The sequence below is a fragment of the Syngnathus scovelli genome, chromosome 1, assembly GCF_024217435.2.
Source record: "Syngnathus scovelli strain Florida chromosome 1, RoL_Ssco_1.2, whole genome shotgun sequence".
Classification (NCBI taxonomy): domain Eukaryota; kingdom Metazoa; phylum Chordata; class Actinopteri; order Syngnathiformes; family Syngnathidae; genus Syngnathus; species Syngnathus scovelli.
This window is the reverse complement of record NC_090847.1, coordinates 10,585,709-10,599,813: the sequence shown is the minus strand read 5'-3', so window position 1 is coordinate 10,599,813 and position 14,105 is coordinate 10,585,709. Positions and strand designations below refer to the sequence as shown.

Below are 14,105 nucleotides of genomic sequence, written 5' to 3'. Positions count from 1 at the left end.
TATCTATCTATCTATCTATCTATCTATCTATCTATCTATCTATCTATCTATCTATCTATCTATCTATCTATCTATCTATCTATCTATCTATCTATCTATCTATCTATCTATCGTCCGTCCGTCCGTCCGTCCGTCCACTCGTGATGTTCATTCACTGAGGTCCACCGCGAATCGGTGTGGACGAATCCATTAAAGCCGCTCGTAGGGGAGTACATTAGGGAGTGTTCGATAAATAATTCATTAAAAATGTAAACAGGATCTATCATAACACAATACGAAATATATTTGACAACAGCACAAGATTTAGCACGACATTGTTTGTGGTAAGTAGATTTGCTTAAATATGTTTCAGCAATGGTATATCCCTAAGCAGAGGGCGAGTTTTCGATGTAACCTCAGCTCTTCAGCTTCCCTCGCTTAACTCGTAGACCCTGCTTGGCTAACGGCTATCACCAATGGCGTCCACGGAGATAGCAAGACAAGCGGTGAGTAGCACGTTTTAATTAACCCTCATTAATACAATACAATTTCTCTCAGATCTGAAATAAATAAAGAAAATGCATCACTGGTAAAATTGTCATTTTGAAAGGAGTGGGTGTGCTAGTCAGTCGCCTCCCTCCGTTGTGTTTTTTGTCATTTTATCAGGAAAATGTCGTGTTGAGATTATGCTAATCTAGAATGGTCAATTTGAAGCTCAATAAGGTTTCAGTATCAGGTCCAGTACTATTATGTTTCCAGTTCTACAGTTATCTTGGCTTGGTTTGACCCTATTGTTGGTCTAAATTTAAAAGTGCCTTATAAAATATCAGTTATAACCAATGAAATGCTGCGTAAAATGATTAAAAAAAGACGCGCTGTTGTAAAGAGGCCATTCATTTTCAACGCCCCCATTTCAGCGACGCTCCGCTGCTCATTTCCGTTACGTTATCTCAAGCAAGTCAATTCAACTTTCATTCGGGCGTTGTCATGCGTGTGAAAACGGGGAGAACACATTTTTGCTTGATATTTAATTTAACCCTGCAATTTGAGGGGGAAGGGCATGTCTAATGTTACTCCACATATTTTACTGTGGCTGGCTTAAGAAAAAAAAAAAAAAAAAACGTCAGACAATGTGCCTAGAATAGCACGTTTCTCTCAGTTTAACATCCCATTCAGTGGCTGACTGGTGTGTGGAACTTGGCTGTGGGTGTCTTGAAAGGCAGGAAGGGGTTTTAGGAATGCTGCACTTCCAACCCTGGACGTGTGTACTGTGTAGTCGTTTTGGGTTGCAAAGCGAACCTAAATGACACACATTTGTGTACAGCGGATTTTGAGTGTTAATCTATATTGTTAACCTGAAAGTGTGAATTTGAGGAAATCTTTCTATTTCCTGAGCTAGACAAATTATTGTTATCGAACAAGTGAATATACTTTCAATATTGTTTGTCCAAAGATCTCAGTCACTTTTACACCTCCATGCAGCAGCTCTATGAATCCACTTTCAGCCCTCTAAATAATCAATTGTCTTTTTCACCAGTTGTCCTTCCCTTGGAATGTTTTGGCTGTCAAAGCTGTGAGCACATAGCTGAGCAGCGCTTATGTTATGATAGGATGCATAATGGCTGCTTGCTTTGCCTTCTAATCTAAATTCTTTGGAATTTTTGATGTCGTAGGTTGCAGGAAAAGGTTGCCTAACCACCTCTTCTGCCCACACAAACACCCACACTCTTCAAGTGAGATTTTTGCACTTGTTTCCGAGAGACACCACATGCAATATAATACAATGCTCATTGGCTTGTTTATCAGCATCGGAGTCACAATCGTATTTACACATAATGCCCACATTATTCACACTTGGATAATCAAAGACTGTAATTCCAGTACAGGTTCAAGTGGGCAATTTTGATTTAATGTCTTAGTGTGAACTTTTTCCTATATAGGTTACGTAGCACATAAGTGGCACATTTCACAAGCGTCAACATTAACTTCACAAGTGTCAACAGCAGGAAGTGAAAACTCAGAATCAAACAATAATGTATAAATAAGGTCATGAGTAAACGTTACACAGATTTCTGTTGCCCCTCCCCCATTGTTTTAAATGAGAGTAACGCTCCACATTACTCAGCTGGCTGGCATGTACTTTGCTTATTCAAGTATGAATGCATCTCCAATGTAGCACCTTATAACCATAATCACAGTCCGTCCTAATATTGAAGTGGACATTTTTGTTGTGGAGAAGTAGGAGAAGTGTGGAGAAGTAGACCACATCATACTAAGCTCTTTCCAACTCTGAGGTTTTGACCCATTCACATAACAAGACAAGGAGGCCAAAATGTTAGAACCCTTGATAAGATCTGCAACATGTCTTGGTATCATCTGCAGTATAACAGACAGCAGTGAACATCTCATGAGGTTGAGTGGGTGTTCCTAAAACTGTGGCCTATGAGCATGTAGTAATATGTAAAATTGCAAGCCATGTGAAATGACCAATAATATACAGTACAAACTTCCTCTGCGCTATCCTGGTGCGGGTAGAAAGTCCAGGAAACAGGAAGTCGGCAGTAGAAATACATTACAGAGCAGACACTAACAATAATTAATCAAGTGTGATAGAAAGGATGTTAATCTTTTGTAACATGGTATTCGCTTAACATTTTTCTGTCATTTATTGTGTTTAGGGTGAAGGTGCCCGTGCTGTACCTCTCGCCGGCCATGTTGGCTTCGACAGCATGCCTGACCAGCTGGTCAACAAATCTGTCAATCATGGATTTTGCTTCAACATCCTCTGCGTTGGTGAGTCTGTTGTATATGAACAACAGAATGACAAATCAGCATAACGCTTGCTATTTGAACAGTATGGACTGGGCGATGTATTGTTATTTTAGCGATATCTAGACAAGAACATTCAGTATATTAATAATGAAAATTAAAACAATGATGTGGCCTTTCCATGCATGCCCAGCTCCGACCAATCAACCACATAACTCCTTTCAAGTTTGTCGACAGCTCAAGCTAGCCAGCGGCAGCGGTTCATGCCTAGTCCATTCGGTTGAATGAGAGCGAGTCTCATCTTTCAATATTTTCACACTTTCTTCATGATTATGGCCTATGTACCATTTCTGTAACAGCCAGTTTGTTGCTTGAATGAAATTTTTTTGTGGATGAAAAAAAGTGATATAATACAATGTATTGCGTGCAATGCTATACCATCGCTCTGTTTGCATTGCAGGGATAGGGTTAGGGTGTGCAGGGTTGATTTGACCAACTGTTGTTTTTTGTGTTGGTCGGGTTAGGTTTGGAACCATAGTTTTCTGTGCAGTGAATCTTTTTTTTGGTTTTTTTTTTTGTTTTTTTTATCTTGTCTGTCCCACACACACATTCACACCGTCATATGCGGGGATTGAATTCACAGTGTTGGCACACAAGACAGGCAAGTGCACCACTACACAAGTGCTGTGAATCTTAGCACAAAAGCTATGTAATGTGTCAAGCCACGCATGCGTGGACAAAGTATGCAACAACACACTCATGCGCATGTAAACACTTCTCTTGTAGTATGAAATTATTTATCTTTAAAGTACACTTTTTAAATTGCTGACTCAACATAGATGAGTGGTGAGTTCAAATGAAGACTGGTAAATATTTAGCATTTCTTTGAAAATGCTTCATTTTCACTGACCCTATAGAAATATTGTTATAGAGATACCTGGCATAAATATCGACATAGGAAATGTTTTCGCTATTCTCCAGCCCAAATGTGGGCTGCGGTTATGTTTCAATGTGGTTTTTGACATTAGAACTAACAGTTTTGGTGTGGACATGAGTGTAGCCGCAGCGGTGCGCAAACATTTTGAGTTGTACTCTGAGTATCTCATGGGTCAAGCTCTGTTAAATGTGCCGCTGCTTCTAGTCAACAATGGGTGACTGTCTACACCGAGAGAGTTAAACAACAGCGGCTGTTTTGTATCCATTCCGCACGCACTAAGCGCATCCTCTGGAAATCTGTTTTTGTTGAATTTTCTTGATCACTGTTAATTTCTCTGTCTTTTGTGGCACGTTTGCTTTGGCTTTGATTTGCTATGAATTAGTTATGATTGCAAATTTTTTGTGTCAATCCCAAAAAGCTCTTTGTGGTAGCAAAATGACATTGGAAGATAACTGTTCATCAATTTTCCATGGCTCATGTTCTCATTTGAGACACGGGCTACTGGAGCCTGTCCCATATGTACTCTGTACGAGTAATCTGGCTTTGGCCAAGGCGCTGGGTGATACACCCTTTACTGGTCGCCAGTCAGTCACAGGAGACAAGACAAACCACCGATCGCACTTACATTCATGAAAAATTTAGAGTCTTAAATTAACCTTACCTAAGAAGTTTTGGGGAATTTGTTAGGAAGATAGACTCCCAAGGATACCTCTTAAAAGTATGAAATCTTCATGATCACATAATATAAAATAGAAGATTTCCTTCTAGTGTCTATATTTCCCTTGCAGATTTTTGCACAAATATAAAATTGCGGCAGCGATGTAAGATTTGGAGTTGCTGTTTAAAAATGTTTTGAGGGGAAATGGTGAGATATCTTACCAAAGTGGGCCGACATCGATGGCAGGTCAGGCTGTGAAGAATTAAAAATAGACGGCGCTCGCTGACTGAGTCATCTGACTGCCTCCGAGATAAATGAACATCACTACAGTATACAAGCCGCTCGCTAACTCTGTGCCTTTCTTCGGGTATGGATGTGTAGTATAAGCCTTCTCTGAAATAAATGGGCACCTGGTGTGTCATCCAATTATAATAAAAAAAAGAAATACACTAGATCTTTACAGGATTGTTGTTCTCCGCCAAGGCTTGACAATGGCTTACCAGACATCACTAAACACTATCATACATACAAACCTCCATAAACCCTTTTTATACAGCCTGTTGAAAATGGAAATGTTCTGCCTTTTTTTAGGGACAAAATATCTCTGTTATAGCTTTGAGGCTGTGTCCCTGTGAAAAGACCATTCAGATCATACCCACCTCGTCTATACGTGTGTGAATTTTCATCATACTGTTGTCCAGGTGAGACGGGTCTGGGCAAGTCTACCTTGATGGACACGCTGTTCAACACCAAGTTTGAGGGCGAGCCCACCCAGCACAACCAGCCTGGGGTGACGCTCAAGTCCAACACCTACGAACTGCAGGAGAGCAACGTGCGCCTCAAGCTCACTGTCGTCAACACAGTGGGCTTTGGAGACCAGATTAATAAAGAAGACAGGTGTGTTCCATGTAGATGCAGGTATTCTGTGGATAATAAAAATCTGTAAATAATTCTTCCCCCTCCAAACCCATAAACCTTTGCTGTTTTCCCCCACCAGCTACAAGTCCATTGTGGAATTCATTGATGCCCAGTTTGAAGCATATCTCCAAGAGGAGCTGAAGATAAAGCGCACGCTTCACAGCTACCACGACACTCGCATCCACGCTTGCCTTTACTTCATTGCTCCCACGGGCCACTCGCTCAAATCCCTTGACCTGGTCACTATGAAGAAGCTCGACAGCAAGGTGAGCGCCAGATTCATGTTGGTCACATTACTGCTCGTTTACTGTCCCCCTAATTCCATTTCATTTGTTTAGTGCCTTAAGATAGCACTGATGCAATTATTCGACTTCTATGCAAGAGGCATATCTGCTTCCCTGCCCCAAAAGCGATAAAAAGTAGTAGAAATGTAATTCCCCCTCAAACTGCAGGTGCAAAAAAATTAATGAAGAACAATATAGCGTGATCATTATTTTGAAAATGTTTAATAATAATAATTAAAACATTTATTTTATCATTCAATCCCTCAAGTAAATAATACAGATTTTTTTTCCAACACAGAAAGATCTATTTAACAGAAAAATCTGCAATATAGTGGGACAACATGTAAAGTGAACCACGACATAGAGGGGATTACTACCATTCATTGTTTTTGGATTAAGTTTGAATCCCCTGTACAGTAGTATTGTAAGTGTGATTAAGAAAAATACATTTTGTGTACCATAGTATTTGTGGGTCAGTGCTTCTCTATCACGTTGAGCATGGCCAGAAGTATGTAGGACGTCATGGTTCACCAACCTTAAATGAGGCCTTCTGCCTGCATGCAGATCATCCCAAGTGACGCATCAGTGTCAGTCATCTGAGAAAAGTAGTCAACTCTGTGTGACTGCTGTCTATTTTGTGCGAGATGCTCGTTTGCATGGAGCCCCACAAGCCATCGGACCTGAGCGGCTGCGCCCTGCGACAAACACGATGCCATGCGGAGCTGCCTTAGTCTTTTAGAAGATTTAACCTCAAACTAAAAAGAGTGGTCGTTTCATAAACCAGTGGATACTTGACCCTGCTTTGAAGGTTCACTGTCTGACAACAAAAAAGCATGCTAGAAAGCAGGCATGTGGATGGGGAAGTCAGGTTTTACATCACCTACTGTTGTGTTTGACTGTTGACGCAACATGCGGCCAAAACGGTACCATTTGTAATTCAGTAGTAACAAGGCACATTTTAATTTTAGTGAGAAACCCCTCAATGTTGTCTCTTTTATAATAGCGACTGCACTGTCTTCTCTCACCCGGTAGGTGAACATTATCCCAATCGTTGCCAAGTCCGACGCCATCTCCAAAAGTGAACTTGCCAAGTTCAAGATCAAAATTACCAGTGAGCTGGTCAGCAACGGCGTGCAGATCTACCAGTTCCCCACTGACGACGAGTCAGTCGCCGAGATCAACTCCACCATGAACGTAAGCCCCACAGATGCATTTTAGAATGTGGAGAGGCGACGTCTGTGATTGCGCAATATCTCAGTGAGCTGCCCCGTGTGTCGTCCTCAATACAGTCAGCCAGCTCAGAGCTTACACTGTGGAAAAATGGTCTCGTCTTTCTAACATGAGATCAAAACACGTCAAGGAAGAGCTGGCTTCACTGCTCGTGTTGAGTGTGTGCATTTGTAAAGGCTGAGGCATTGTGTGTGTTTGTATGCGAGCACATGAGTGAAAGAAGAAACACACTCAAATCTGGGAGTAGGTCTGGATGAGTACAGCATTTTCCCTCCCAGGCTATTTCTCTACAAATGGGTATTTTTATAGTGCAAAGGGGGCTCTTGATGCAGGATTCTTATTTTGTCTTTTCCAGATTGTCCTGTGAACTTGTCATGCGCAAGATGTTGCAAGCATTAGTTGATGATTCTTTTTTTTCGCGTGGTGTAAAAAAAGATAATTTAAAACCACCAGCGTACGGCACAAGCATTCATCTTATCTAGTGACGCTAAAATGACTAGTTTTTACAGTCAGCTTTGTTTGGGTTTTTCACTGAAGCTGGCAGTGGCCCAACGCTCATGTCTCGTTCAACTCTACAGAGCCATTTGCCCTTTGCCGTGGTGGGCAGCACGGAGGAGGTGAAGATCGGCAACAAGATGGTGAAGGCCCGCCAGTATCCCTGGGGCACAGTGCAGGGTAAGTCAGCTTCATTTCCTGCATCACCGGATATGCTCTCTGCCGCCCGTCCCTGCCACCTAACCGACCCTGCCGCCCGTTTCCTCCTACGGCTTGCACAACCTCATTCAGCACGCTGAACTGTTACAGCACATGACACTAATGGACTTTCAATTGATTTTAATTGACTTGTTGAGGAATCCATAGCGATGAGTTGAAAGCACCATGCTAGTTTAGTAGCCTTTCGGAACATGTGAAATTTGAGGCAAAGTTCAAGTTTTAAGCATGAATTCAGAGGTCTTGCTTCTTTTTCTAACATCCACTCTCTTCAGAGTTTACAGCCAATCAAGGCATCATGCATAAACCACACACTTCTTATTGTTTTGTAAATTCAATTCAACCTGTCGCACCTTTTGTTTAAGCCATTCTTTTACATGTATAAACCTCCAGGATAACTAATGCTCTATTTTCTGCACCGATTAGTGAAAAGAGTTTTAAGGTGTGAAAAGAGTTTTAAAAGCTGCAAATCATTACAAATCTGTACAGTCCTTCATGCTCCATTTATTCGACGTGTCTCCTACAGTGGAGAACGAGAATCACTGTGACTTTGTCAAATTGCGAGAAATGCTGATCCGAGTCAACATGGAGGATCTGCGGGAGCAGACGCATACGCGTCACTACGAGCTGTATCGCCGCTGCAAGTTGGAGGAGATGGGCTTCAAGGACACGGACCCCGACAGCAAGCCCTTCAGGTAGCAGACGCAAGGCACCTTTCTCCTTTTTTTGTTTTCCATCTCGAGTTGAGCCCTTCATTAACTCTCATCTCTTTTTCGCCGTGCTAGCCTCCAGGAAACGTATGAAGCAAAGAGGAACGAGTTCATGGGCGAGCTGCAAAAGAAGGAAGAAGAAATGCGGCAAATGTTCGTTCAGCGGGTCAAAGAAAAAGAGGCGGAACTCAAAGAAGCAGAGAAAGAGGTTGGTGTCGTTAGCCCGCCGCCACCGCCATCTTGTAGGGCTCTTGTCACAGTATTATTATTCTTGTATTTCACGCATCTTCTTTGTTACATAGCTGCATGAGAAATTTGACCGCTTAAAAAAGCTGCACCAGGACGAGAAGAAGAAGCTGGAGGACAAAAAGAAGTCCCTGGACGATGAGCTCAACACGTTCAAACAGAAAAAGACTGCCACCGAGCTCTTGCAGAATCAAGCCCAGCAGGCCGGGGGCTCCACTACACTCAAGCGGGACAAAGAGAAGAAGAAGTAAGTGTCTCCATTGTAACATCCCCACTTGAAAGAGGTGTTTGAATTCAACTTAAAGGTGTCGCGGTCAGGGCTTGATGCTGCTTCATACACTGGAAACAGAAAAGCCCTTTCCTTAAAATCGGAACCACCAGAAAAATAGTGTGAGGTATTCAGATTCAGGGGCAACTAAAGCATCTAACCCATACCCAATTGAAAAATGTATTGATTCAGAAGTGTGTCCTAATACATGTGTCCACGTAGTCCTAATACATGTGTCCATGTAGTCTCGTAATGTAGTTAGTGATATCCAATTTAGAACGGTTTAATTTTAACGAGCCCCTCTCACGTCACGGCGTCCTCAGTGTGCCTTCTTTGTCTCTGCTCATTAACAAGAAGCCTGGGATTTGTTCTATTTTAATCCACACTCTAGATTTTTCATTGCATTCTGAAGCTTTCATGTAAGAGCACATTTATTCCCACATCAGCAGAAAGCTGACTTGCTCTGAATACCTCGCCACAATAAATGTTGCTCATGTCCCAAAGCACATCATAAACTTAACCACTTCCACCTGATTTGTGCGAGCAGATGCTAATAGTCACCTCAATGTTTCCTTTTAACTATTTTTCTCCTTCCCCATGTGTGATTTGTTTGCACATGTTTTTGTAATGTTTGCTGAGCCAATTGAACCACATGAACTCAAGGATCATTTCTGCAGTTTCATTGACGCTGATGTGACTCCTGTGTGTGTATTAGCAAAGGAAGAAAACACTTGCACTGAGAAGGCACCTTTCTGCTGCTTTTAACCTCCTCACCTAATCACTTCTTTTTCTAAGTATCAGAAGGAATATTCATCTTCACTGCTCTTAAGCACTCACTCCCCAATTTCTTATTTGTACAGGAAAATCTCTAGAGTTGAATGGCTCTTAAGTTGTACAAGAGATGGGTTTAATAAACCATTATCTATCAACAATTGGTCGATTGCTGGGAGTTGAGTAATTATGTCCTGCAGCGATTCGCAAATTTTCAGGAAAACCATTGGTGTTTAAGCTCGAAGTCACACATGCCATCACACAAGGCACAACTTTTTGAAGGCTTCTGGTGCTGTTTTTTCAAATTCCCAAAAGCAACTGACCTTATCAAAGAATGGTAACAAAAGGTCGAGAGGAAAAGAATCTCAAAATACAAAATCCTACAATTGTTGAATTCAGAATTTAACCCCAATTTTTCTGAAGAAAAGTATCATCCTCAGAGTCATGAGTAAGCTGGAAACTATCACAGCTGACTTCGGGCGACATCAGGACAAGTCTGACGTCAATCACAGTCTAAATGTCAATCATAGCCAAACAACCATCTCAGTGTCCCGGAATGGGTTCCATTTGACCTTAGAGGTTTTTCTGTACATACAATTTGTGTTCTGGTACATCTTTCCTACAGGTCACACTTACTGAGTGCTGCTTGTAGTGTGAATGTCAATGTGTGAGTGCATGTTGCACCCATCATATTTTCCAGTTAACTGTTCCTACATTTGATGCATGCTGCTTAAGGCACCCCGTCCTGGTAAGACCCAACCTGTCAGCCTACAATTTAATCAAACATCAACTCACCATAAAGCTCTTCGTGTAAACTGACGCCGTCTATCGCCCACGGGCCAGCTTCTAAATCAGACTTTATCATCTCGTCGGTCCATCTGTCCTCCTCGGGTTCACAAAAGACTCATTTTTGTGGAGATGCCTTCTCTGCCCGCCCCTGCCTTTCCCACAAAGAGCCTTTTAAAAGACTCTTGCCAGAAAGGCGAGCAGTTTTGTTTAAGGATTCTCCGCCAAGCACACAAACACAAACAAAGGCTGACGAGAGAGACAGATGTTAAGGCCCTCGGCCTTTGAGGAAGACTGAAAGAACATAAGAAACATGTCATGTTCTGTAGAGCAGCAGTCCCCAAACGCTGTTGGACAAAGGGTCATTTGGTGACGGGGTACATAGAAAGACTGACTTCAATACATTTTATTGATCATCAGAGCCTGAATGTGATTACAGGCTTCGAAAAAGTCTTCGCCACCTGGAGTGGTGCTCTGAATTAAAATCATGGAACGAGCACAGAACTGCTACAACAAATAATTAAGCTTAACCCGAGTTGCATGTTTAATAATTGGTCTTTATTTGCTTCTTTGCTGATCTGTCAAAATAATTCCTTATGTCAAAGCAGTCTGGCACCAAACGTTTGGGGACCTCTCCTGTAGGCAACTCTAGAGGAGCTCAAAATGAGATGTGGCGTTTCAGATCTCCTCTGATTGCCAGCTGGCCATTAATGATGATGCCACACTGATGTTACGCGTGTATGCAACAAAGCAGTAACGGCCCTTCTCTCTTATTTCCAGAGAAGGATTCCTGTAGAAAAGTGCTTCCTTGTGGCCACGCTGCTGTGAATGATCATCCCTTACAGTCAACCCCCCCCCCCCCCCCCCCCCCCAGTGTCCCTACAACCCCCAAACTGCCCTCACCCCTGGGCGTTGCTCACTTGGACTCCTTTTTAAATGCACCACTCTAATTATGATGTTTATTTCTTTGTATACAAGATACATTCCACTCTTGGTTAGGTTTTCTATGTAGCGACTCTCTTGCATGGTGTGTGGCGTGCGCTTTTTATTTTCCAAATTAACACACATGACCTTGTTGTGATGGGGAGAAATGAAGCAAAGCTCAAGCGAAACACACTTCACACATAGCCTGAAAAGAACAAATACAGTTAAAGCTTTATATTTAAATACGAGAGGTCAGAATTTAGTGACTTGTGGATTATTTTTTTAGTGAGTGGGGGGTAAGTCGGCAACATGGAAGTATGCTAGTAGTTGAAAAGTACCATTGCTATTGATTAATGTATACAGTACAAATAAATACTGTAAAAAGGCTTTACGTAATTACATACAGTGTAGACTTTGCAAATCGTCGCAATGTTGCAAGAGATAAGGTTTTATAAGACAAAAGTCACATGTTGAGGGAAAAAAAATCAGTTCTCAGACAAAGTGGGAATTTTACAAGAAAACAAGTTGCAATATAATGAGAAAACAGGAATAAAATAAACCATGTATGAGAAAAAAGTCGTAATATCAGAGCAAAAGTGTAATGTTAAGGCATAGAAAGTATGACTTTTTCTCCAATTTTGACTTAATTTTCTAAAAATGACACGTTTTCTCATAATTTCCATTGTATTGGTGGCTGCTCGAACAATGATAGATATGATTATGCAGAAGTTGAAACAAAGCACAGCTATTGTTGGAGAAAGTAAAAGAAATATTGTTCAACGCCAGCTCAGTGCGTGAAGACAACTTAGCAGGTGAGCTATTAAAGCTTCTGAACCTACTACTCAACTGATGCTGTTTTGTCATCATCGTAAATCCAGTGGCCCTAACAGACTGCAGTAATCTCAGACATGTGTTTCGCTTGGACTTCTCACTTTGCCACTTCTCCCCGTACCTCATTGACTGTCATGGCTTGTATTAGCTGTCACATTTGCACTTTTTTTTTTTTTTTTACACAAATGTGATGAAATACTATATACATTTATGTATGTTGTCAGTGCAATTGGTATTCTTTTTTATTTGTTTCTGCGTGTTTTTATAATGGCACATTTCAAAGTCAGTGGTCATGTTTGTACTGGTTTTTAAAGTTATTCGTCTATAGGGGAAATAAAGGCACCAACATGTTAGAACAGAATCTTGTTTAAGCTTAGTAATTTATATGATCATTTATGGTTGGTCTCTCTCACAAGAGCAGAGACCTTGTCCTGCCATGTTCCTCAATTTACTGGTTTGTGTGTATTTCCTTTGCAGTACTCCGTGGCTCTGCACTGAGTAGGTCCCCAGCTTAAAGGGACTGTCCTCGAATGCCATCCGTTTTTTTGTGGGTCTCTCTCGCTCTGTCTCTCTCGCCCTTCTTTCTCACTTTATTTTTGTGATACATTGTACTGTTTCCCCCCACTGTTCTTTTAATTCCCTCTTTGCCACCACTTGGACTTTTTCCCACTTAGATGAGATGGAGATTTGCATTCTTCACACTTGCTTTTTTTTTTTGTTTGTTTTTTTATACTTGAGGAATAGCAAAACGTTTGCACAGATTCACAAAATGTTGTCATTTTCTCCCACCTTTTGAATTTGACTACATTCTAACCAAACTTTTTCCTCGATACCAGATGCATTTCTACTGCACTTCTCTAACATCTGCATCTTTCTTTGTCTTTCTCGTTGTAGCTTCTTTTAATGTGTCTTGACCATCTGAAGAGGGCCACGACAGCTTCGGCAACAACTAAGCACTATTTACCTCTTCTGTCCCCTCCTGCTATATTAACCTGTTTTTAAAATAGATATTTTTCTTCTCTCCCATTACATCATCTCCTTTTGTCAAATGTGGACTTTTGTGGAATTGCATGGTATCTCTGACCCACTTTGTGACAATGAACCATGGGTGGGGAACCTACAGCATTTGCTGAAGAACTAAAATTCAAAAGATCCCACCATTTACACCCCCCAAAAATGCTCAAAATAAATATTCAATAACTAATGGAAAAAGTTCCCCACTTCTGATCTTAAGCACAGGCTGAATGGGCAGGTTTGGCAGTTTAAATATAATTGTCTTCATGTTAATTAAAAGCCTCTGCAAACTATGGTAGGATAAGGGCATGTTAACTTAAACATGACCTAAAAAGTATCATTTGTACACTGTAAAAAAAAAATTAAAAAACACACCAAATTGAAGTCATTACTATGCCAAAGCAATATAAAAAATATTGGCACTTCTTTTGATGCTGCCCATGTTTACATGCCACTGTTGAATACCATGGAGGTCACATGTAAAGGCCTTTTTTGACATGTGCTTTAATATTCTCCAGCCTTCTGTATTCTATATTTTGCATGGATTTATAAAACAATTTCTTTACTGTTGTCACCTGCTTGTTTTCAATCCAAAATAATAATTTTTACTGTTTCCTCCAAATATGGTGCAAATCATGAGTGACTATGTTAAGTCCTATCATTTCAGATCCTTTGTTGCCAAATAATGTATGATGGAGTTGAACCTGTGCATTTATATAATTTATAAGGATATATTTTGTGTATTGAAGTGGATTGAAGACTTGTTTATGACCTACGCTCTTGGTTGGTGCAAAGTACCGTAACATTTTTGGTGTCCGAAGAAAATTTTTTCTAATATCCATCATGTCAGAAACCCTCAACCACTCGAATAAGTCAATATTTCGCCCAAGTTTGATTACATTGATGTACATTTTCAATAAAAAAAAATGAACCAAGAACGTGACATTTTTTTGTCATAATTTAATTGCTCATGACAAATGCATCCAATTATTTTAAATTTTTGTTTGATTTAGGCTTTAAAACAAAATTTGGAGTAAAATACATTTTTACAAATGTATTTGCTGCGATA

The 14,105-nt window shown here is 40.8% G+C and overlaps 1 protein-coding gene across 4 annotated transcripts; it reads left to right on the top strand.

Moving 5' to 3' along the window:
- Nucleotides 1–304: 304 nt before the first annotated feature.
- Nucleotides 305–13,979, top strand: septin6 (septin 6). Of its 4 annotated transcripts, XM_049751013.2 has the most exons (11): nucleotides 305–323; nucleotides 429–485; nucleotides 2,658–2,772; nucleotides 5,045–5,240; nucleotides 5,341–5,527; nucleotides 6,578–6,739; nucleotides 7,354–7,450; nucleotides 8,013–8,181; nucleotides 8,272–8,404; nucleotides 8,499–8,689; nucleotides 12,500–13,979. In XM_049751013.2, exons 2-11 carry the CDS (start codon nucleotides 456–458, stop codon nucleotides 12,522–12,524), a joined length of 1,305 nt encoding a protein of 434 aa, XP_049606970.1. In that variant the 5' UTR covers nucleotides 305–323; nucleotides 429–455; the 3' UTR covers nucleotides 12,525–13,979. The 4 variants fall into 4 exon arrangements, with proteins under 4 accessions (XP_049606970.1, XP_049607101.1, XP_049606894.1 ...); XM_049751144.2 differs by lacking the exon at nucleotides 305–323 and having other exon boundaries at nucleotides 395–485; nucleotides 12,917–13,979; XM_049750937.2 differs by lacking the exon at nucleotides 305–323 and having other exon boundaries at nucleotides 395–485.
- The last annotated feature ends 126 nt before the right edge of the window (nucleotides 13,980–14,105 follow it).